Below are 26,335 nucleotides of genomic sequence, written 5' to 3'. Positions count from 1 at the left end.
AGTCTTGTGTGAACTCTGTATAGTTAAACCTGTAAACTCTGCACCTTATTACAAGTATGGTAGAACCATCACTTCCACCACAAAAAAGAAAGCTTTCTAAATAACCTTCCTGACTTATCTCAATTCCTTAGTTCATCCAATACGATGCAAAAACTTGATGATGTAACAGAAACTATGCACTCTCTTTTTCTAGCACTTTAGATACAGTTGCTCCTTTGCACTTAAAAAGATAAAAGAAAACAATCTGACTCCATGGTATAATGACAACACACGCACCCTAAAGAGAGCAGCCCGGAAAATGGAGCGCAGGTGGAGAAAAACCAAATTAGAAGTATTTCGTATTGCCTGGCGGGAGAGTATGCTGACATACAGAAAAGCATTAAAAATAGCAAGATCTGATTATTTTTCATCCCTTTTAGAAGAAAACAAACACAACCCCAGTATTTATTCAGTACAGTGACTAAATTAACAAAAATAAAGCATCAGCAGGTGCTAATATGCCCCAAGAGTATAGCTGCAATGAGTTCATGAATTTCTTTACTTCTAAGATTGATACCATCAGAGATAAAATTGTAACTATGCAGCCGTCAACTACAGTTTCACATCAGATAATGAGCTTTAGATCCCCTAAGGAAAAATTACACTCTTTCTCTATTATAGGAGAAGAAGACTTGTACAAACTTGTTAAATCATCTAAACCAGCAACATGTATGTTAGACCTATTCCATCTAAACTATTAAAAGATCTGCTTCCAGAAGTCATAGATCCTATTTTGAACATTATTAATTCATCATTGTCATTAGGATATGTTCCCAAAACCTTTAAACTGGCTGTAGTTAAACCTCTCATTAAGAAACCACATCTTGATCCCAAAGACTTAGTAAATTACAGACCAATCTCTAATCTCCTTTTCTGTCAAAGATACTAGAAAGGTAGTATCCTCACAACTGTATTCCTTTTTAGAAAAAATGGTGTCTGTGAGGATTTCCAATCAGGTTTTAGACCGTACCATAGTACTGAGACTGCTCTCATTAGAGTTACTAATGACCTGCTTCTATCATCTGATCGTGGTTTTATCTCGTTATTAGTGCTATTAGATCTTAGCGCAGCATTCGATACTATCGATCACAACATTCTCTTGGATAGACTAGAAAACTATGTTGGCATTAGAGGAAGCGCCTTAGCATGGTTTACATCATATCTATCTGACCGCTATCAGTTTGTGGCATTAAATGAGGAGGTATCATATCGATCAAAAGTGAAATATGGAGTTCCTCAAGGCTCAGTGCTAGGACCGTTACTTTTTCAACCTTTACATGTTACCTCTGGGAGATATTATCAGGAGTCATGGTGTTAGCTTTCACTGCTATGCTGATGATACTCAGCTCTATATTTCAGCGCAGCCTGGTGATACACACCAAATTGAGAATCTAACAGAATGCATAGTCGATATAAAAAGCTGGATGATGAGTAACTTCTTAATGTTAAATTCTGAAAAACAGAGGTGCTAATAATTGGACCTAAAACCCCACATATAATAATCTAGAACACAGCCTATCACTTGATGGCTGCTCTGTTAATTCTTCATCATCAGTTAGGAACCTAGGTGTGCTGTTTGACCGCAATCTTTCCTTTGAAAATCATGTTTCTAGCATCTGTAAACTGCGTTTTCCATCTTAAAAATATATCTAAATTACGACCTATGCTTTCAACCTCTAATGCAGAAATATTAATTCATGCGTTTATGACCTCAAGGTTAGATTATTGCAATGCTTTATTGGGTGGTTGTTCTGCACGCTTAATAAACAAACTTCAGCTAGTCCAAAACGCAGCAGCCAGAGTCCTTACTAGAACTAGGAAGTATGATCACATTAGCCCAGTTCTGTCAACACTGCACTGGCTCCTATCAAACATCGAATAGATTTTAAAATCCTATTAATTACCTATAAAGCCCTGAATGGTTTAGCTCCTCAATACTTGAGCGAGCTCTTATCACATTATAGTCCTGCACGTCCGCTGCGTTCTCAAAACTCTGGCCATTTGATAATACCTAGAATATCAAAATCAACTGCATGGCGGCAGATCATTTTCCTATCTAGCACCTAAACTCTGGAACAATCTCCCTAACTCTGTTCGGGAAGCAGACACACTCTGCCAGTTTAAATCTAGATTAAAGACACATCTTTTAACTTAGCCTACACATAACACACCAACACACCTTTTATTATTCAAATCCGTTAAAGGATTTTTAGGCTGCATTACTTAGATTTGCTGGAACCGGGAACACTACTCTAAAATACGATGTACTTGTGACATCGTAAAAAAGAATGGCATCTACGCTAATATTAGTCCTGTTTCTTTCAATCTGTTTTCACAGTTTGTATCCAGACTAGATGGTGGATCAGCACCCAGAGATTATGTTCATCAGAGACCAGAAAACCTAGATGCGCCCGTCGACAGATCACCAGATCCTGATGCACACACACACACACGCACACACTAAGTCATTTACACTATCTGACACAGCTGCGTTTAAAATTGAACTGGAGGTTAAGTGCTGGGCGTCCGGTCAGAGGAGAACTGACCCCAACTGAGTCTGGTTTCTCCCAAGGTTTTTTTTTCTCCATTCTATATGCATGGGGTTTTGTTTCCTTGCCGCTGTCGCCTCTGGCTTGCTTGGTTGGGGACACTTAACTTCTAGTGACTATCGTTGAATTGACTACAGAGACCGTCTCTGCATTTAATAAGAAATTGGTCACTCTCGTCACTATATATCCCTGTCATTATACTGTACAGTGCTTTGATGCAACCTGTGTTGTTAAAAGCGCTATATAAATAAAAATGATTGATTGATTGATTGTGCATATGAGGATGTTCTCCACACAGAAGAAGCTGAGTATTAAAGGGGCATCTTTTATGATGTTAAAGGTGATGATGATATTTAAATTAGCCGTCAAATGCACTTTCTTTGTGTTTAATTGGAATTGTAAAAATTGTTGTTATTTTGGGTGTTTAGTAGAACTAATTTTGAATTATTGAAGCTTTTTATTCATAATGGCGGTCTAGGCCTTATTCCACACGCTTAGTCCACAAAAGATTTGACACATAAATAAATAATGGTTTACTTGCCATGTTACAAAAACTAAAATCACCGTTCAGGACTTTTTACAGCTGACAAAGATTTATATCAAATGTTTTCAATTTTGTTGGTCAAAAGACCAAGTACAACCCTTTCTTCTTTTAGAAGATTTAAAAAGTTTAAAATGGGCTACACACGCGTATGCATTCTATATGAAATTAAGTTATTTGATACATGATGAATGTTCAAAATATGCACAAACTTAATATCCAGAAAAGTTATAAATCTCTTATTTATTATTTATTTCTCCAACACTATTAATATTTTTTTATATTGATGTTAAATTAAACCATTTCAAGATTTTAAGAGGTTTTTCATAAATCGGAATATATTATAGCATCACATCATTTATTTATTAAGAAACGTGTCATAAACAGATTTCTATAAAGCAGTGTGCATATTTGATTGTATAGCGGGCTACTGTAGGGATGTGAAGGGTTGATACTCTTACCTTAGTTTCACTGAATTAATGTAATCATTGAATTTCAATCTTTTCTTTTAAGAAACCAGTTTAAATGCTCTATTCCTGAAAGATGTTTGAACATTTACTGGTACTGTTATTTTGCTAATCAATTCAAGTCCTGTGAGGATTTAGCGGTCCAGAGAGTGGAAACAGCCGTGGAACTGGCAAAAAGTAAACAGGAAGAATGTTGAGCCTGACCAAAGATCTCTTGGCTTGCGTCCTACCTTTCCTTTGCAGGAAAAACAGAGTGAGCTGTAGAAGAGGATCTCGGATTGTTTAACAATGCTTTTGAAGTCTGTCTGACAGTAGGGGAACAATGACAAGAAAACACCTGCCATGTACACTGTGCCAAATAGAATATTTAGTGACAGAATTTGGACGTCCCTCTTACTCTTCAAGAAATCAGTCCCCAATCTCCTGATGAAGTAAAGTCGTTTCTGTCTCTAAAGAAGTTAGAGTTACCGTATCTGAGTGTTTTTCGTCTGCAGCTGCTCACACCAGTTTCGATCTCATTGCACTGGCTGCCAGTCAAAACTTTACAGTTTTAAATCTTTAAATCTCTGAACAATCAGTTGCTCTTTTCCAATGCATTCAATATTCAATGACTTGCAGCGCAGTGATCCTGTTTTAGTGAGCCCCGTCCAGTTTACAGTGTGTTCTATAGTTTGTTTATCATCTTATCGTTTATCATTTTATCTCTAATACTTTGCATACCCTGTGCAGCACTTTGGTGCTAAATAAAATAATGATAGCATACTCTATATAGCTGGCCTGACGGCAGTCTCTACTGTCTTCAACAGTGTATTATTATTTCTATTGTGCAAACGTTTCTGGAAACTGTAGAATGCTGTAAAGAAGCTTTCCAAAATATGCCGTTCTTTATTTACATTAAGCGTGTAAACAGGAGAAATGTATAAACCCATTATTGTAATCAGTTTCGGTGTAAACTATCATTCACTCGCTGCCACTGATCTGCATCCCAGACCAAAAAAACACCATTGAGGATGTTTTTTAAGCCCATTTAATTATGGGTATATTGGCAGGGTCCTAGTAAACCACCTTCAAATTGCAATACCTCTTTCATACCCATGTCAATAAACAAATGTGTGTCCCCGTAAGCCACAAAAACCAGCATGCACACACACACATTTTGGTTTTCCTTGTTTCACGGGGACTCTCCATAGGCTCAGTGGTTTTTATACCATACAAACTGTATTTTCTAATATAAATACCAGGCACACACTTGCTCTTTTTTTCCTCTCTTTGAACTCATTGCTTTCCTTTGGATGACAGATGATAGTTAAACCCTTGACCTACGGATCTAAACTGACCATTGCTGACTGACATGACTGCATATTCTTCAGAGAATAGGTTGCATTGTCCCGCTTCCCTTCATCTAAAATGATCTTCAGACGTCATCAGATTTAAAAACAGCCAGTTTCAAAACAATGTCTTGAGCTTTGGCTTTTACCACGGCCAGCATCTCTGTCCAAAGCGTCAATGCACATGGTTTTTTGCATCTTTCTTCACCTCACATTCACCCAGTTTTACACAATATGCGATGTATATTTTATTGCTACCTATGCTTGAAATCCGTTAAATACGTAAATCAACAATTTTACTGAAGAATCCTAAAATAAATCTGTTAAAAGGTTTCAGTCCATATCTAAGCACTGAAGATATCTCAGTAGTTGAGTGCCTTGCCTTCGCCCTTATTGTTCACGTTCATCTAAAAACTGTTCTAAATAGATATTTTCACCTTTTATGCTACTTGAAGAACTATTTGATATGAAATGGTTAGGAAACATTCTATTCTTGCTGCATTTAGTCTTCATCCACTCCATTTCTTCCCATGTTTCGCACACATTCCTTGCAGTTAAACTGGGAAGAAAAAATGTAGTTCTGTTGTTCCAGTGTTTCTGACTTCATCGTGTTCTCTTCAAGTCTTTTTCCACACCCCTCCCCCTCCTGCCTTCTTTTTTTCTTCTCTTCTCTTTTCTTTTTTTTTTTTTTTCTTTCAGCAGCTAGTAACATTGTCTTTGACTGCCTTGTTCATTTGCCACTGATTAAAATTCTGGGACAAAACAACAATCTTAATTCCAAGTACCCTTCCGATCTCAGCCTATCTCATGATTTTTATTTCTTATCTCATTTTTTGCTGTCACGTAACCTGCTCTATGCTTCTAATAACCCAAATATCAACAAAACGCTTATGATTAATTTGCTGACAATATCGACTTTTTATATACCATTTATATATCTATATTTGAATGTTTTTGCTCTCTATTCACAGAGTGCACTGAAACACCAGATTAAAAAAAAAGGTTGAAATTATACATGATCATTTTACTCAACATTTCCGAGAGGTGATGATGCTCGCTGCACAGACCTAACTCAGATGTTTTAGCTGTTTGAATGTATGAATGTATAAATGTATGAATAACGTTATTTGAATGTTTTATTTCACCATCGTTGCCCGAACCACCGCAACCCTACAGCAGTTTGGAGAAAGAATGAATGGATGAATGGAAGGATTGGCTTAACCTCTAGCGTTTAGAGATGCCAGGCTCGCCAGGATAATAGTGAAGGTCGAAAGGATCGTGCATGCTGCTTTATTCATTGATTAGTTTGTAAGGGGAGGTGGTCGGGTATTTTAATCGTTTCGTAGACTTATACCGTGTTCATACTTTGCAGGTTCCTCATCAATCGCTAGATGGCACTGTGTCTTTTTCACCTAGAAATGGCTTTCCGTGTTTTTTCCCAGCAGTCTCTTCAAGCATCCGCGTATTTGATGTCGAGTAGACTGTTTAAATGTCATCACAACCCATATCTCACATTCATGTTGTTTCATATTTTATTAAATATTAAAATAGTTGTAGACGTGTATAAGTGACCGAATAAATGATAACTATTTTCATTCTCACCTATTTTTTTGTGTATTTCGAATGCTGTGTTAATGTAGGAGTGTGGTGTGTGTGTGTGTGTGTGTGTGTGTGTGTAAGGGTGGGGGTCTTGCGAGATTAATTTCGAGTTAAACACACAGGTCTTTTAACAATGCTTGTGGTGAATGGGTATGATTATAGTCTACTCATCCCGGCAAATTGTCTGCCTTAATTAATTGTCATTATTATTAAGCTGGGCTATTATAAAGCAGCTGTTTTAATTCACGTCTATAGGGACAGAAAGGGAAAAAAATGACTTGTAGGCTATTTGTTAGTGTTTTATTTCGTATGTATTTATTTTTAACTCAAGATTGACTTAAAGAGAGACAGACTGTGTAGTCTATATAGGAGTCGGGCACGTTATGTTTCTTTATTTTAATGCTAACATATCAATTCAATTAAATGCAAACCGGTTGATGAAATTCTTAAATGATGTAACTGCTCTTCTCTTCATTAATTACAGTATTTGGGTAATTGCATGCGATTTTTAAATAACCTACTTGTGTATAACAATCCGTTTTACGCGCAGGCTTTACTGTAACTACACATTAAAGCGGATATAATCACTGCATTATTACTGGGATGTTTGGGCCAGGGTTAAACTTATATTATTTATAATATATATATATATATATATATATATAATATATATATATATATATATATATATATATATATATATATATATATATATATAGTTTGCTTAGCTACACGGATAGAACGAGTTGCTGCCAGTGAGCTAAATCGGATTCATTTAGAATGCAAACCGAATTATGATAATCGATCGATTAATCTGAATGGAAATGTTAATTCGCTCACAATGCGAGCTCTGGGAGGTAATTATGCTTCGCATTTGCCCTTTTGTTAAACATTTTCGTGGGGATGGACTACAACTGAACTTTTTATTTCCACGCAGGACAATGTTCTGTTTTTCGACTCGAAATGAACGAAAAGTCTGCAATAAGCGCCAAGTATCACAAAATTCAGTTAAAACCAGCCGTGAATCAAAGCAGCTGCGGTCGACGATGTCACATTTTGGAGATTGTATGTTTTAGTTCATAACTGTATCATAGACTATGACTGAATCATCATTAAACTTAAAACAAATAATATTCATTTGGCTAACTAAACAACATAAACTACACCACTACTATTTGTAGTAACGAATAGCAGGCTAATTAGTGGGTTTTGTAGTTTAATATATTTGGGTCCAAAAAAAATCGAATATGAATTGTTCTCTTTCTCTTGAGAATCCTTCCCCTGAGCCGAACAGACACGCTGGACTACCTTAAGAGATCGTCCCTCCCTCGGCACGTATGCCATTGGTTGATGTTTGCGGTGGAAGACCTTGCTGAAATGCAAAACTTGTTGCTGGTCCTTGCGGTCGATGCGCACGGCGCGGAGCTTTTAGGTTTTCTCAGTATCACTACGATCTGTCGCTGAATTCTGTCCAGCTGGAGCGGATCTCAAAACTGGCGCTATCAGAAGAGGACCTCCCTAATGCGCGAGTGTTGCCTGTAATTGAAATCGCAGTCAAACTGTGCGATTTCGCGGAAAATGAGCAGGACCGATGAGACTGCGTTGCCGAGCAGCTCTTTGGTGGCGGGCTTTGGGTAGCGCGTGTGCCGCCTGCCGCTCGGAGCTCCGGAAGACCGACTGGACTTTCTTCTGGTCGCCGTGATCACTTGTTAAGCTCAGCCCGAGGGAACTATTCTTTTTCAACGTATGCGGTTTATGAAAAACCTTACCAATTTCTCACAAGAAAGTGGATACCGAATAACGCGCTGTTCTGGATTCATATGGATATTATTTTCACGGTTCTCTGGATAGTGCAATGATGTGCTCTCAAAACAGAAACAAATGTTTACCTCATTCTGGACATTTGACAGCACATTGGAAATACAGTCTGTGGAGAATGATGTGACACAACGTATTATGTTCTTTTCTATATAGATATATATTATATATACATATATGTTGTAGCTGTTGTCTGAACGCAAAGTGAGTGTAATATTGTGTTAAGAGAGTTGTTTTATAGTAGCTGTGTTTTGCTGTGCTTTACAGCAAATTTACTGCTACTACTACTACAATAATAATAATAATAATAATAATAATAATAATAACAATAATAATAATAGTAATATAATAATAATGTATTACATTTTATGTAATATTTTAAAAGCAGTGATCATGATAATATGGAACTGATTATAGATTAGACCATACGATATATAGTTTTATAGAGCATTTACAATTTCACATTAATGTACAATATGATAGGCTTTCTCAGTAATTAATAACGTGTAACTGAAAGCTTTTTTTTATTGGTGGCAATACCACATTTAATTCTTATTTCAGTGTTTTGATGTCTTTGTTGATATCAATTGAGTTAGCCAAAGAAACACTAAATAAAGAAGGCTTTGCAGTGGCGAACTGGCTGTCATGCAGGATTGATTGTGGGAAATATGTTTGGGCTGGAACAGTTTGGTCCACATATTAAAAACAGAAATTTTGGCCAGACTGAAAAAAACTTTAACCAGTCAAAAGTGAACATGAACTCCCATTACAAGAGCCCAGGTTTTCATGCTGGAGGGCCGCAAGGGACAGTTGACAGTGGTATGGATCCACTTAACGAGCCTCCTGTGATTGAGATGAGCATTAATATGAATGGAGGGGAGCAGTATGGTGGATTTCAGCAAGGAAATTCTGAATTACATGCAGGGAATCTCCAACAACAACAACAACAGCCTTCAATACATGGATTTTTTAATCCACAACAACCTCATAATCATCCTCACAGCCACCAAACACATTCACACCAACACCATCGACACTTTGGGGGAAACTTTGGACCTGAACCTGGCTCCTCTTGTTTGCACAGCGGAAGAATGATGGGGTATAACAGCAGCATGGGACTCCAGCAAGGATTCCCAGAGGGTTTTGACTCACTCTCTGAGGGACAGTCAGCAGATGGCTTCTCTCAACAGCAGTCCCAGCAGCAGCAGCAAAGGACAGGCTCCATCCCTGATTTTCAGCACCACAGACCCCCAAATGGTAATCACCCGGTCCCTGCCCCATGTCTCCCCTTGGACCAATCACCTAATCGTGCTGCTTCATTCCATGGCCTGTCTTCTTCATCCTCTTCATCAGAAAGTCACAATCTAGAGTCCAGACGAATTCCCCCATCAGGTGGTGTTGATGGACTGGATTACAACTATTCTAATGAGCCTTCATCTGGACATTTTGAAGTATCTGTGTACTCCCCCTCTGCATCTGATTCTCAGCTTTCTCATTTTAGGCATAGCCGTCAGGTGCCAGGGCCCAGCTTTTCAGGAAACCCAGGATTATCTCAAGCTCCTGGAATGCAGGGCATCTCTAAAGAACACCCTCATGCCCCCCCTCAACAGCAGCAGCCCCCAGCCCAGCACAGCGTGTTCTTTGAACGTTTTGGGGGTGGCCGCAAAATACCAGTGGGGATAGAGCCTGGTGCCAGGCATCCTCTCGTGCAGCAGCAACCTGGCTTGATTGGCCGACAGAATATTTGCCCACCATCTATCCAACAGCCCCCACAATCAGAGACAGGTTCTGCTAATGCCAGTATGCAGGAGGGAGGCGTCATGGTGCCTGGCCAGCATAATCAGTTTGAATACCCTATTCACAGACCAGAGAACAGACGGATGAATAGTTACGGCGACCCTGTGTTCAACATGCAACAGCAGCCACCCCCTCCACAGCAGCCTTCCAATCAGAGGCTGCAACACTTCGATTCTCCTTATTTAAATATGGCTAAGAGGCCCAGGTTTGATTTGCCCAATAGTACTCATGGCGGGGAGAATTGCAGCAGTTGGAACAGTGGTATGCATAACCCGCCTGGAATGGAGAATCATCTCTCTCCAGCAGCCTATCCCGGCCTGTCTGGAGAGTTCACCCCCCCTGTGACAGATGGTTTTTCATCAGGCCCATCAATGCAACTTACAGGGCCTGAGCAGCAGTCAATGCAGCAGCAACAAAATGCAGCCATGATGATCAAACAAATGGCCTCTCGAAGTCAGCAGCAGAGGATGAGACAACCCAATCTGCAGCAGCTGGGTCATCACAGTGATGTTTCTCAAGGGCCCTTGGGGCATGGGGGCCCAGTGGGAGGCATGCCTCAGTCAAATTTCGAGAGGGAAAACGGTAGGAGGATGGTTAACTTTGATGGACGGAATGCACATGTGACTTTAGAAAGTGGGTGGTTTCCTGGGACACATCCACCTGGGGAAGTGCTGGGCCATCGAATAGGGGCAGGTGGAGAGGCGGGGGCTCATGAAATGCAGCAAAATGGCCCTGGCATGATGTTTAGTGCTAGTGTGAATGGAATGGGCATTCAGGAGCCTTTGAGGATACCGGCGGAGGGTCATGTGCAGCCATTACTTTCACCCAACATCCACTCACAATTCAACAGTGGAATGGGGAACCTTTCACAGATGCAGTCTCCCAGTACAGGTGTTGGATTGCAAAACACTCCATCAGAAAGGCCCCTTAATGACTTTCCGGGACCACCCATGGGTGGTCCATCCTCTTTTCCCTATGGAGGCTGTAATCGGCAAGGAGCCTCTCTGAGTAACTCTCAAGGGGTGAGCACCTCACCAGGGAGTTTTACATCCCAATCAGACTTTCCCCCTAGCCAGCGTTCCTCTGTCAGCAAGCTTGGGGGACTCTCCATAGGGAATTTCAGCAAAACGAGTGGCAAGGACAATGTTTTTGGACAGAGCTGCCTGGCAGCCCTCTCTACTGCCTGTCAGAACATGATTGCCAGCCTGGCGGCCCCTAACCTCAATGTGACATTCAACAAAAAGACTCAGGGAGAGGGGAAACGAAAGCTGAGTCAGACAGAACAGGACCTGAATAACAGTGTGGTTAATGGCACTGGGAGTGCTGGGACTGAATATTTCTCAAGCATTACTGCCCCCCAAAGTGGGCAAATGCCTCTCGCTGAAAATAGCAACACTAAGCCACCAGGTCAAAATCAGACATTGCAGGGGGAAGCCAGCACCCTCTCCCCAAATTACAATATGGACACTACCTCTTGCAGTGAGGGGAAGCCAGCAACAGGGAGTGGGAGAGGGAGAGGGAGGAGAAAAAGAGACAGTGGCCATGTGAGCCCTGGGACATTTTTCCCCTCCGACAACAGTAACCCTGTTGTAAGTCCTGGCCACCAGGTGACCTCAGCAGCTAGTGTGGGGGAGAGAAGTACAGGCACACCTCAAGAGAAGCCCCACACCTCTCCCTCATGGGGAAAAGGTGGAGAACTGCTGCTGGGAGATCAGGCTGACCTTATATCATCTCTTGACAGTGGCATCCAGAGCGTATCAAAATCTGAAGTCTGTTCACCTCGGATGGATTTTACAGATGACGTGTGCACACATTATAGCAATGAGGATGAGGTTTCATCAAGCTCAGATGCTCCATCCTCTGTGAAGCCTGGCCGCAGCCCTTTGTTAGGTTCGCCCAAATTGCAGAGAGACAGTGGACTTATAGGTGGGCAGAAAGGGCAAGGCATGGGCCTCTCCAGCCACACTACCTCAGCATCGGATGGCTTTGGTGGAGTGGGCCATCCGGGTACACCAGGCATGGAGCAAGTCCGTACACCCTCTAGCACCTCTGGCCACGATGAAATTCACCCGTTAGAAATATTGCAGGCTCAGATACAGCTGCAACGGCAGCAGTTCAGCATTTCAGAAGAACAGCCTTTAGCTGTAAAAAATAACAAAACAAGTAGCGACTGCAGTGGTCAAGATAAGGATGGAGAGCTTGCTAGCTGTAGCCCAGATGCTGAAAAGGGCTCTGTGGGCACTATTGATCTGGACTCACTCATGGCTGAGCAGCATGCCACCTGGTATGTGCCCAGTGATAAGTCTCTACTTGAGGATACAGAGGAGGAGAAATCTATGTGGGAAAACAAAAAAGTCCAGGGAACCATCAAAGAAGGTAAATATTTACAATTTCACTGTAATGCACACCTTTTTTAATACTTATGAAAGTAAAAACGTTGCTTAAACTGTGTGAGGTCTTAATAGTTTATTTGTTTATTAATGAATTAATTAATGAATTCATTTACATTTTTTAATTCATAGTCTCTTTAAAATGATTTTTACTTGTCCTGCGTGAACACACACACACACACACACACACACACACACACACACACATGCACACAGATGCATTCATGTAGGCATACATGCTAATAATGCTGTCCTTTAAATTATAGTATTTTCAAGCAAGAATAATGATATCACTGATATTTTTCTAACATCCATGAATTTTTTTATTTTCAATGCATTTAAAAAAATGTTTGGATATGGAGGGTTCAGATTTTTTTACATCAGAGTACCTTTAGGCTTTCTAAGTATTTGTAAAACATATATTTATTATATTTGATATCAACAATCATCACTAACATGTCTTTTTCATGTCTTGAATTCACTTTTAATTTGTTTTTAATTCACTTTAAAACTTTGTTTTCATTTATTATTATTAGTGGTAGTATTGTTAGTAGTGGCGATAAGACTTTTTAGACCAGCCTTTGATAGTTAAAATCGGGTATCATGAATTGTGCAAGTAAATAAATTAATCTAACAAAAATCTAATTTCACATTTAATGTATTACCTAAAGGCAGGAACAATCATTGTAGACCGTAAAGTGCAATTATTGTGCAATAATTGCAATAATGTGATGATTACTATTGTTGCTGTTATTATTATTATTATTATTATTAATGGCAATAATTTAATAAGTCCTTTTTTAATCCATTCTTTATTGTAAAACAATTTTTTTATGTTATGCCACTCTCTAATAATAATTTCATAATAATTCACATTAAGCAGCATACATATGTAAACCACAAGCTCATATATATTTAATGTGTGTGTCCTTCATTTGTCACTTGTCCTTTAGTTTAATCAATATATGAAACGGTAATTGTCTTCGCTGAAAAGGCAGCGGGATGGACACGCATAATTGAATCTCCACAGCCGAGTGCGCTTTCACACGTGTTAATAGTTCGCCCCAGTGTGCATTATGTGCTCCTTTGTTTGGGCTAACTGCAGGTGGGAGGGTGCAAGGGGTTGCTTTCAGAGAAGTCAAGGTCCATTGTTTAACATTCAGTGTTGTCAAGTGCACCATCCCCATCTCTCTGTGCTCATTTTTTTGTTATAGCGAACACATCCACCGCCGCACAGCTAAATGGATTTGTCTCGCATCTGTCTGTGCTCTCAACGTAAACCAAATGCAAAACATTGTATTTTTTCTTAGTATTTCCCTCCTTCCCCCCCCTCACCAACTGTGCATTGCTCTCCTTATTTTGCAGTCTCCTTGTCTCCCTTTTTTCTCTCTCTCCTCCTTGCATTCGAGCCCTGGAGCTGTAAACGCACGTCGTGCTGGTGCGATCGATAGCTAGTTAGCACAAATCACCAGCCTTGACAGATTTTCATTTGAGTGGCGTAGACAGCCGAGATGAGAGAAGGGTTACAAAGTGTTTGCGGCTTGTGAAATTGCATCGGATGCATTGCACGCCAGCACACAAGGGGACTGTTAAATTCTATAAGAGCTTCTTTCGCGCCGTAATATTTTACAGGCCTTTACAACACTTAACTTTAAAGTATAGGAATGCTTCTAGTCATTTTAATTAGGTGACTGAGGTGCTTATAGGACATTCTTAATATGGATTTATGCAGTAATTCATTTTATGAGTCTCAAGATCATTTTAAGGCATCTTAAAATTAATTGCACTGTGCTATATAAAGTGAAAATGTGCAGTTGTGAACTAAAAGAGCTATTTCTACCAGGTACGGCCAATCAAATTTTAGCTTGGTGTGGTGTAACCTAATGAAGCAAGGTACAGTCAGTCATATTAAATAATGTTTTTGACATAGTAAAAATCTGATTATTTCAAGGTTAAGTCATGAAGTATAGAAGAACAAAGCTACCAATGTCATTAGTTTTCCAGCATATATATACTGTATATATATATATATATATATATATATATATATATATATATATATATATATATATATATATATATATATATTCAGCTGTCAGTTGTAGCAGTGCAATGCGACAATGCCTAAACGTAACTAATTAAGCTATAAAAAATGTAACTAATATTTATTGTGCTTCAGTTTATTTACACAGATTACAAAGTTTTTAAGTACAATTTGTGTGACATTATATAAATTCATATTTGCAGAATGTTTTCATTTTTTCAGTTTATTGTTTTAATGTAATATTGTTTTATATAAAAAAAAAATCTTTGGATCTTTCTTAAATCCGCAGTCCTTCCAGTCATCACACACACACACACACACACACACGTACGCATTTGAATTTCACACAGTCTTCGTTTTTTTTTCTACTTGTAGACGAGGGTTTTCAGATTATTCAGATTGGAATGGATCTGTGAACTAGACATCTTTGGGCTGCAGGATATTCACATTTGTTCTTTGTTCTCGTATTTGTTAAATCTGATCACAAAATATTTTCCTCATTTCAACTAAATCGCTATTATGCTTGCAAACATATATAGAGAGACTATATATATAGAGTGTGAATATATTGTGTCTCTGGTAGTGATAAGTCAATACTGCAGTAATGCACCAGTGAGGATTTCCCAAGGAGCCCCTGAAGTGCGTGCTGCAAACGGTACTAATAGCCCCCACTAGGCTCTTTGTGGACATGATAAATGACAGAGCAAATGAATCCAAAGTAATGTCAACTGTGTTTGTGCCCCTTATGTGCTCAAGAGCTTAAGCAAGATATGACGTTATATATTACTGGATCGCACTGACAGATCACTAAACACCCAAAGTATCCTTATTTCTCTAAAACCTCTAGCTGATGATGAAAACTTTACTGATTTAATTTGTGAGAAGTTGCGACAATGAATCATTTTAATTACTTTTTTGCTTTTTTCATTCAGTTCCTAACACCCGAAACAAAGCTGCGATCCACATTTGATGTAAAATGGAAAAACAGCTCAGGGCAACCCGTGCTCTCATTCTGTCACTAGTTTGCTTTTTATTGACTTCCTTTGCAATGTATGCATTCACCGAGTCACCGATCACTTTATCAGTGGTTACAAACAGGAAATATATTTGCACTTATACTATGCCACAGCCTATAAGATAATATAAGATACGCAATTATTAACAATTTCGTATTTATAGTAGACTAATTACACGCAGGACGATTTTAAAGGTGATCTGTATAATTTTTGCTCTAGCTGTGTGACCGATACATGGGTTAATACAAATGTTGTATTGATGCCTATCGGTGGAATTAATCACCGAATGATTCACCGCGTTTACGTGCACGTTCTTATGCAGATTATGCTTAAATCGAACACACGGCATGTAAACGCAGTAACCCGCTTATTGAAGTGCGCATGTGTGATGACGGTTACGCATGGTTAGAAAAGAAGGACATGTATATCACAAAAGACTTTTTCATAAAAGTGTGTTTTCTTCTCGTGCAGCAGAAGTAGAAGGTTCAATGCCGCATTTATAACTGCATGAGAGAATAATATATGAGAAGTTTAATTTTACATCACAGCTGGCGAATGTATGGAATGCTCTGCGTCAGTTATTCAAATTATTATATCTTGACGTCATTACACGGAAATAACTTACATTTTTAATGAAGCCATGTAAACGCAGCTCACTTTTGCTGCCAGGTTACCGATGTGCATGTAAACGGGGGAAACCTCTTATTTTAATAAGCTGATATTGTGTACATATCAGCTCAAGATGGGAATGGAGAAAAAAATGGTTTTGTAAAAGCCTTCTGGATGCCTAGCAATAACAAGACATTGTTCCCTTTTTATGATATTTCAGCCAAGGATATTGACTTGTTGTCTGCGTTAAATCTGATGCTATAGATTGCAGTATCTGAAGCTTCTATTCTTCTTCATCTACTGAACTGTGTTCTCCAAAATACTTTTGTTGATGCTGTAACTTCAGCTCTTTTAATGTGCGTGTGTGTGTGTGTGTGTGTGTGTGTGTAAAAATGATAGCAAGCAGCTAGGGGGAGTTGTGGCATTTTGGATGCAGGTTGTCGTCTGGCAGTCATAATTCATTTTGGAGAAAAATAACAAAAATGGGTTGTTACTTCAGAGCTGGTAACTTTCAGGAGAGAGAAAGATAGAGAGAACAAGGAAATGGCATTCAGATCAGCTCACATTTTAATTAAAATACTGATGTGATGAAAAAAATAAACTGCTTATAGTCTAAGGATGATTGTTGTGCTGTTAATGGAAAAGGAAACAAAAACATCGGATATCTGTTGATATAAAAATATCAATTTGCACGCTTGAGCAATTGTTAAGAAAGTATAAATGAATGAATATACAGATTTTACAAATAAATGAAAATATAGTTGAAAAGATAGTTAATTTATAATACTATACATGTGCCACGGAGCATTAAATTATTGTAAATATCATTTCGATATGTAGTGTTATTTTATTATTTTTCAGTGTATTTTTGTTTTTTAACAGTCAGATAGAAGCTGGACTGAAGATTTATGTCTTGCAGCAGTAACTTGAAATATTGCTTATATGTGTATTAGTATCTAAAGAGACTGAACTCAAATCTCCCACCGGTCTCGTGCAGGAAGGGGAACGTAAGCTTTTAAACCTTCAAATAAGTCTTTTGCAAATTCAAATTGTGGATAGCAATTAAGAACCAGCATGCAGATGAAAATGATCACCTTTTCTGTGGAGTCCCAGGGTCCTTGGAGCAGTGCATTAAACTGTTAAAGGAGGCTGTTGAATGGAAGCTTGTGGGGGTGGGGTAGAATTTAGAAGAGTATACTGGAGTCAATCTAAAAACAAAGATGGATAGAAACATTTAGATGCTCTTCAGATGTGTTTGTTGACTGTTACTAAAACATTTGAAAGTTTAATCTTCAAGATAATTGAAATATCTATTACATACTATTTTGTATCGATATCAAAAGCATGAACATTAACCAGATTTGCACGTTTGTGGAGTTTGTGCTTATGTATGTTGTGTAAGAAAATGTCATTTCAGCTTTTCTGCTTTAAAATATATTATACATTATTTTTAAATGGTTTCAAAGTAAATTCTGCACCTTTGTTGGTGTAGTGTTACGTTGTGTGTGGATGTAACATAGGCCGTGCTGTGTTTGTTATGCGTGCACGCTAGGCTGCTGTGTTTTGTTATAGAGACGGGGCCTCTTAAATGCATACATTTGTGTGTGTGTCAATGTTTTGGATTTGCACAGTTGTCACTTGCTCTGTGTGTGTGTGTGTGTGTGTGTGTGTGCGTGCGCGTTGGGGGTAGCAGCAGGCAGCTTGATGGCTGCTAAGCAGTTTATATGTGTGTGTGTGTGTGTGTCAGGAATGCTTGGTTGCTTATCCAGGCCGTAGTGCAGCATGCTGTGCCCAGCTACCACGGACTATTGGCAGACTCTGCAGGACATAAGACAAGAGAAAAGGACTGTGCGCGTGCTTAAATGTGTGTGTGTGTGTGTGTGTGTGTGTGTGAGAGAGAGTGTCTGTTATTGCCTTAGGCGTGTAAAGATGAGGAGGGGGCTCTGTGTATATATGAACGTATAGCTATATTTTGTAGCATATAATAGTTTAACAGACACCGCGTACAAAAATAGTGTGTGTGTGTGTGCGCGCATGTCATTATTTACCACACATTTAAGAACGTTCCAGTTCAAATGATGTAGATATACGCTCCCATTTTCCTTTTTTTTTTTTTTTTTTTTTTTTTACCGCTAATGTCTTTCCCTCGTCTCTGGATTCCTTTTCCCTTTATTTTTGTTCCTCTATCCTTAGGGTTTGGGGGATGGTGTCGGGTTATTGACCTTTCCCTACACCTTGCCGTTTTTTTTTTCTGCAGGACCGGTCCAGACAGGCTCAAGGGGCGAGACCAGGCGCCCGTCACTCAAAATGGCTGTGTGTGTTAGTGTTAGCGTCTGTGGGTGTAAAGGTGTTTTTCCTTAAGGGAGAGCGGGGATAATTGTAACACGTTTCGGGTTTTTGAATTTTATTGAGAAAATGTTTAGCTTAAGGATTTGAACATTTCCCTCTGACCTCTTCGGCATGATAAAAGCTACGGCAAAAATGGTTAGATGCCATTAATAATTTTTAAACATTCAGTCAGTAGAGAAAAGGAAGTGCGTAAACATTTTTGCATTACATTAAATTTATATTGTTTGCAAATCTCAACAAAAAAATATGAATTGCGTACAACATTGATGTATCTGTAGTATCGCGAAACTGCCATTTATTTATTTTTTCTCTGTCTAGCAATCACTCGCTCTCTCATATTGACATTTTGAATACAACCCCTTATAAACCTGGGTATGGATTTTGTTTTGTGCAGCAAATGAAATGAGCGTGTGGGTCAATGCTTCGGTAGGGTCATTATGCAGGTATATTAGGTCAGGCAGTGTCAAAGGTCAGTTTTCCCAGAGCATTGTGACTCCTTGACTGAAAGGTCACTCCGGTTTTGCATGGTTGAACAGGGGTGAATAGGTCTAAAAGCAAATGCAAATGCGCGTGGCTTGATGGATTTTAAGACCGCGTTTCTCGAATACAACGATTCCCACACAACTGCCGGGAAAAGACAAGGTCGGCCAGTCAGTTGTAATGTGTGTATGTGTGTGCATATGCAGCCTTCCCGAAGACATGCGTAACGCATATATCTCATATATCACTTTTCAAACTGATAACACTACCATAAAATCTTCATACGGGGCGGTGCTTTGCCAGTATTGGTAATCTGGCCAATATGAACGTTTAAACAATTGCTGTTGCGTTCATATATGGTTAATGGACAAACGAGAACAATTTTTTATTTTGTGGTGGCCGAAAAAGCACTTGATTAATTGATCTGTTATAACAAGAGACGTCAAGCGCTGCACGATATCATTAATGCATAGACTGCAATGAAAAATGTAATGGTTATTCAATATATTGAATTCACCCTTCCTCCCAGTTTTTTTTTTTTTTTTTTTTTTTTTTTTTTTTTCAGAAGTAGACCTCTCTCAGAGTAAAACCACAGGAGGATCGGGATCCTCGGGGACTACTGGAGGTGTGGGTCCTCATCTCCAGTGTCTGTCAGTCCACTGTACAGATGAACTTGGGGAGTCAAAGGGACACGGGGGACCTGTTCCTTCCTGGCGATCCCTTCACTCGGACATCTCAAACCGTTTTGGAACCTTCGTAGCTGCGTTGACTTGAAGAGAACAGAGCAGGACAAAAAAGACCTTTCAACTAGCGGGATGAGAAAAGACAACAAGATTTTCTGTTTAAGCCGGATAAATCGATGTCTCTTTGTCAGGGCAGTGAGTGCCCGTTTTTTTGTAGAAAACACAAGGATCGTCCGAATTTACTGTAGGATGGTATATAAAGGGTTTAATATGTACGGTGTACCAGTTCTGATGCTGTTTTCAAATCCAGACCTCAATATTCCTTTTTATGCCTATGCATTCTGATAACTATTCTGTTCATCCATTTTACGTATTCTTTGCTCCTCTCATACCCTCTATTATACCCTCTTTTTTTAATCTTTGAAATAATTATAGTTCCTTCTTTAGTATTAAATGTCCCTTATTCTGTATAAGACGTAGGGTCTCTTCCTGATCCTCTAGCCCGTCCTCAGGGCAGGTAATTCTATTGTCATCAAAGGACACAAGCGCGCTTTGAAATCTGGTCTTTGGGAGCATGCTGCCTGCTGGCTTGTTGGAATCAAGAAAAAGGTCTTTTAGACCGCGTTTCATAGAAATTCAATGATGTGCCATCACTGGCCATCCCCCAGCCTTTCTCCACTGTCTGTGGTTACTCCGATCTTTTGGATTTCAATGGTTTAGGTTTACAATGTTTTCCATATTTCGTTAAAGAAAAATCCCATTAACCCATCAGATTGTCTCTTAATTGCTCTGGATGCTTCAACGGTGGTATGCTTCAGAGCTAAGAGGAAACCTTTCAATGTTAAGTGGATAACAAATAGAAACCAGAATATTGGTATTGCACATGTAATTTTTTAGCAATCTTATACTCTTTAGAAAAAAAATGCTTCCGTTGACATAGAAAACCTGAAAAGGGTTAGATGGAAGGTCTTAATGGCAATGTGAAGATCCTTGGTTCTTTTCATTTTTTAAAGTAATATGTAAAGTGCAGTTGTCTGTTTTTCTGCATATTGTATATATATGTATATGTTTTATTGAGTAAAACGACAATAAATATGATGTTAATGGTGATAGCTTTTGCCTTTTTTGTGTGTTTGCTGTACAGTTGTTTTCAGTTAAATCATTGAAACATTTATCAGATATTTAGAATATCAAACTACATGATGCTGGATTTTGTCAAATTTGAAAATTGGCCTTCACAAGAATTGACCAAAATTGTTCTTAAGCATAAAATAACATAATATATATGTATATATATTGGTATTAATCAAGTCAAACCAAATGCCCAAATACATACATATATATTGTTATCTTTTATCCCCAAACAGAAACATTTTAATGAAAATTTTATAATAACTTTAATTAATAATTAAATATTAAGATGTAGTTCTAATAGCTACGAATGTCATAGTATGTTTATATATAGATAGATAGATAGATAGATAGATAGATAGATTAATTATTGATGTGTAAAGTACTAATCTGTTAATTTCCCATTAATAGAGATATTTAAAAAGTGTTTCTCATATGGTTAGCTGGAAGCTGTTGTTATTTTTATCAGCAGGCACATCTCCTGTTAAGTCTAACTAAGTGTAAACCATTCAATTAAAAGCCCCATTGGATGGATCTCCGCAGCACAGCGAATGCTGTAGAAAACATCCAGCTGGCCCCATGCTGTTTGAGCTGGATGCTTAATTCCTATAAATACACGGCATGTTTGTTCAGGGCAGATATGCATCTTTGGGAAAATACCACAATGTTGACCTAAGTTTTCTTCCTCCCCCCTCTAAAGCCCCCTGCTCCACCCACCGTTCACAAAGACCTAGAGGTGAATGTCTGAGAGGAGAGAGAAAAAGAGAATGTGCCGGAGCGCTGCATTTACGTCGATATCGTAGGTGCTGAATTTGCTTTGCCACACTTATAGGGCTGCTTTTACTCAATTGTGCATTAAAAAAGGGCAGGAGAAAGAGAGCAAACCAAGACAAAGTGTCAGAGTTCATAAAAAAGGTATGATAAACCCAATCACGGCATGCTTCAAGCCTGAATGAGATGGTTTCCGAGAAGCTGAAGAACTACTGTGGATGTAATCCTGTTTGCTTTACTTCATCTAACTCCTAGAGCTTTATCAAGACCTTGAGAAAATGACTAAAATTATGACGGCATGATTGTACTGTTTAATTCAGAGAAAGCTGTACACAGCATAGCTGCACTTCATAAAAAAATAATTATTAAATTAAGGTAATTAAACGAATAGTTGACCTCAACATAAAAATGTTATAATTTACTCATCCTCATGCCAAACATGCTTTCAAAATAATAAGGAAATGAATCCTTCATAATTGCGTGCCTATAATAAAAGCGTTGCTTATTTTCAGAAATGTTTTGTTTTTTATTATTGACATATTTTGTGTATGTCAGCTGTGGTCTTGTTATTGTGCACCCTCCTTCTAAAAACGCTGGGTTAAAAACAACCCAACCCAACAGCAACGCAGCGCTGGGTAAATACTGGACAGAACACACGCTGGGTTATCTTGACCTAGCTGCTTGGATTAAATGTTTTTACCCAACATGCTGGGTTGTTTTAAGTCAATTATTATTTAAAAAATATGACATTGCTGGCTTAAAATTGACTGGAAATACAAATAAATCAATTATATAGCAATATACAGCAATAGTAATAAACAAAATATGAACATTTAGTATTAAGCAAGAACATGTGGACCAAATACAAATTGAATTTATTTGGGTGAATACTAATATAGAAATGCTTGCTAAAAATGTCACATTTAAAAGTAGCTTCTTTTTTTCACTTTTACCAAAATAGAACTTGGTGTGTCACAAAAATCTAAGAGAAAATCTTAGAGGACATATTTTAAAAGAATAGTTCACCCAAAAATGAAAACACTATTTTTAGCAAACTCAAGTGTAATACGAGTGTTTTCATGGTTTCAAGTGTGCTATAAGTGGTAACTAAATACACCTTTAAAAACAAAGCAGTATGTTAAAAGTGCATTTTAGTTCATATTCACGGTGTCTCAAAATAGCACATTTGAGTACACTTATATGATCTTAAGTTTATCTTAAGAAGTACTAAATAATCATTAAGCACAAATCTAGTGCGCAAAAACAGAGCACTTTAATTATGGAAGTGTACTTGTTTTCTACCTGGTCAGAAAGACACGGAAGTCTGAAGTTGTGAAAATAATTCTGAGAAAAAGACACTAAGTGTGCAGTCAACCCTGTAATAAATTCAGCCCACTAAAACTGAAAATTGTTTGAAATAAAATCAGCGTTACATTTTATCGAAGGTAATTGCACTTTTTCTACCATTTTGACTAAAACAAAATGAAGAAAATTAATTTACTGTCAAACTGCATTTCTTTGCATTTCTTTCTGCTCTTCTTTATCCAGATGCCTAATCTTTGCAATAAATCAAATCCATATCTACCTGTTGTGATTATATTGGAAAACAGATGAAAGGTTATTGAGTGCTGCTAATGATCAACAGCTGGCGTGTAAGTGAGAAAGTGGAAAATGCTCTGCCGACAGCACAGTAGTCCTCCATTCATTCTTTCCCAAAAGACATATATCCACATACACACATTCCTTCACACGCTCCTAGCTCTCACCTCTGCTCCAGAGCATTCTTTCACCCATTTTTTTTTAAAACGTGTCAAATACACTCTACTTTCACGTCTCATGCACAGAATGTCTGCTGCATGTATCTATGTTTCCCTTTTCCAGACTATACCTCGAAACATACTTCAATCATTTTTAAAGATTAAGGTGATAAACCTAAATGTTACAAAGTGACAGTTCTCCACACGTACAGCTCCTTCAAATCCTTTGTTCACACAAACATGCACACTTTATCTCATACTCACTTATCTTCACACACGGGAAGCAGGTCTAAAAAAGTCACCTTCTGTCTGCTGGATTGAGGTTTTATACCGTCACATGTGTATTTGGCCCTTGAACTTTTAGTGATGAGCATTAGATTTATTTATGTTTTGTTTTGTCATGCATTGTTAAAATTCGTCGAAACGGTGAGCGAAACAAAAGCCCACGTGGACCAAACCGCGAAACATTTTCATTGCTTTCACACTCTTCTTAAGTAAACGTTTTTTTTCATTCGTACTCAATAACCTCTGAATTTGCACTAATTTGATAACTATCTGCTAGAAAACACTCATCACGTATACCATACAGAGACAAGTGCTTTCCAAAAGGAAATTTTTCTTTAGGTCTAGTCTTGAAGCCACTGTTATTCTTCTTTTTATTTGTAATGTAATCACATTTAGTAGCAGAAATCTGAGCAAAGCTATACAAAGTATATTGTGGAGTTGACATATCAACGTGTCTTCACTCTAACCTTGAAGATAAACCTCTCTCATGCTGTTTGTAAATCTAGGAATGAATATACAATTTTTCTCACGTTATTTGTATGCTATTTCTTTTTTATGTCACAACATAAGACACGGTCCAATTTTTATTTGCCAACTACCCATATGCTGAAAACTGAGTATATACTGTAATGTGCTGGTGTGCTCCCACTTGTGTAATACGACACAGGTCAGTGTGAGTGTGTGTGTGTGTGTGTGTGTGTGTGTAGCTGTCCTAGTCCTCTCGTCTAAATCTTTCTACCCTGTGGGGGGCTAATTCAGGAAGGAGCCCCAGGTTGTAAGACAGAGCACAGGGTGGGTTGTGGGGGTGGTTTGTGCTCTTTCTACCCCGTGGCATGTTGCCATCCCCATCTGACTGAGCAAAGATGACTGCCCGCCCCCTGGGTGTCTGTGTGTATTTGTCTACGATGTCTGAGGAGGATTTTTTGTGAAGCTTTCTGAACCATTTTAAATTCATTGTTCACCATCTGTACCAGCCGGTAAACAATTAACACACCTCCTGATGAATAAGTTCCTTTAATTTACATCCTAGAGATTTATCATTCTTTTGACCGAAGTGTGTTCCACCGCTCTGAACGAGTTCAACGTAACTGCCCGAAAAGTGCTGCAATAAATTACTATGAGTTTGAAAACTCTTTGTTTTCACAGACAGGCATTTCATCCTGGCTACTACATCCCCTTTAAACGGGCGGCATCTATGTGTAGTGAAAGATTTACACAAACTAGGGTTAGTTCAAAACAACAACCCTATATCTCAAACAACACTTTAACACCTCAGAAAAAAAGTAGATTTTCCAGCCATGGTAACAACTGGTATCAGCATTGACAACCTCATTCTACAGAATTAATTCCTGCAAAATGCAGGTAGTGGCAACCACATTTACAGAAATATAGTACCGCCATGCAGTGAGCTTTTACCTCAGACATTGCAGGATGGGGTTTAGGCTCATTTTTCAAGTTTTAAATCCAGTCTGTCTCCCTCCAGCCCACGGGTCAAGGGTCAACCCAAACATTACGGTCGAGCGAGAGCAGGTTGTTTAGTAGCAGGGATTTAAATATATAACGACAACTCGGAAAATATATTATTAATTAATTAATTAATTAATTACAATAAAAAAAGATTTAGAATTAAAAAAAAAAAAAAACAGCACCTGAAACAATCAACAAAGCTATTAGACAATTTTTCATGGTCACATTTTAAACATTTTCTCACATACTGGGCACAATGGTAATTTATGTGGGGCTAAACTACTGGTGATTTTCCATTCCTTTGGTCCAAAGTGCATTCAGTGAATACAAAAAAGCAGATTTTCAGAAATGGTAACAACTGATATCAGCATTCATTAATGGAAATTCAATCACAAGCTGATAGTGCCGAATACAGGTATAAAAAGTGTTCCAACAGTGTACTCGAATGCATTTTGTGATCCAATCAGATGTCCAGCTTTGGACTTGCTCAGGGACACATATGGCAACATTTCATTTATAGTGTAAACACTAATGCATCCTGATGTGCCCCCAGACAACAATGAAAGACCACCTACTCACAGAACCCGTGACCGATTCACCAAGACAAAGCTTTTACGCTTTGCCAAGTATGTGCAGCCTTCAAATAAAAGAATTATCTGATTGTTTTATATATGTCTGCCATTTTCTGCACAGTGATATAAAACAATCCTTTTGATTGAACTTTTGTTTTAAAAAGTGCACTTTGAATTGCTTATAAAAATAATAAAAATAGTCTGATTAAGATCTACACTTCTACTGCCAGTTAAAAAATATTGAACTGTCTGCTTAATTTCTGCTCTCTAATAACTACTTTATCTCCTCTACTCTTATTGACTGTAAGCAATTTTGCAAGTACAGTATGTCTTCTTCTACTAACCTTAGCCGACTGACTTAATAACTTAATTAACTTTTTTTGGTTAAAAATGATCCAGAAAACATAACCAGCCAGTTTTAAAAAGTATCGCCTTACTTTAGCCTAATTCACAACTGTTAGCTTGTAAAAATGTGTTTTAATTTACTACTTTGCAGCTGGAATAATTAAATATCAACATTTGAATCCAGAAATGATTATATGAAACACATGTGAATGAAATGAAATCATATTCCATTTGTATTTTAAAAAACAACCAGTTTGAAGGGAGCACAGTTTGCTTTGTGGCTTAAGCTACTCAGTAA

General features: G+C 38.2%; 1 protein-coding gene across 1 annotated transcript; it reads left to right on the top strand.

Moving 5' to 3' along the window:
• The first annotated feature begins 7,890 nt into the window (after positions 1 to 7,890).
• Positions 7,891 to 20,069, top strand: LOC122344705 (transcriptional activator MN1-like). The gene is made up of 2 exons (XM_043238251.1): positions 7,891 to 12,514; positions 19,592 to 20,069. The coding sequence occupies exons 1-2, from the start codon at positions 9,010 to 9,012 to the stop codon at positions 19,798 to 19,800; spliced, it is 3,714 nt and encodes a 1,237-aa protein (XP_043094186.1). The 5' UTR covers positions 7,891 to 9,009; the 3' UTR covers positions 19,801 to 20,069.
• The last annotated feature ends 6,266 nt before the right edge of the window (positions 20,070 to 26,335 follow it).

This window comes from Puntigrus tetrazona, chromosome 5 (assembly GCF_018831695.1).
Source record: "Puntigrus tetrazona isolate hp1 chromosome 5, ASM1883169v1, whole genome shotgun sequence".
Classification (NCBI taxonomy): domain Eukaryota; kingdom Metazoa; phylum Chordata; class Actinopteri; order Cypriniformes; family Cyprinidae; genus Puntigrus; species Puntigrus tetrazona.
The sequence above is the reverse complement of the archived record's forward strand: the minus strand, read 5'-3'. Positions and strand labels throughout refer to the sequence as shown.

Bases quoted from the DNA above. Each gene is read 5' to 3' on its own strand.
- LOC122344705 (XM_043238251.1), top strand. From the start codon at position 9,010: ATGTTTGGGCTGGAACAGTTTGGTCCACATATTAAAAACAGAAATTTT. The intron at 12,515-19,591 runs GTAAATATTTAC...TTTTTTTTTCAG, and splicing joins CCAGGGAACCATCAAAGAAG to AAGTAGACCTCTCTCAGAGT.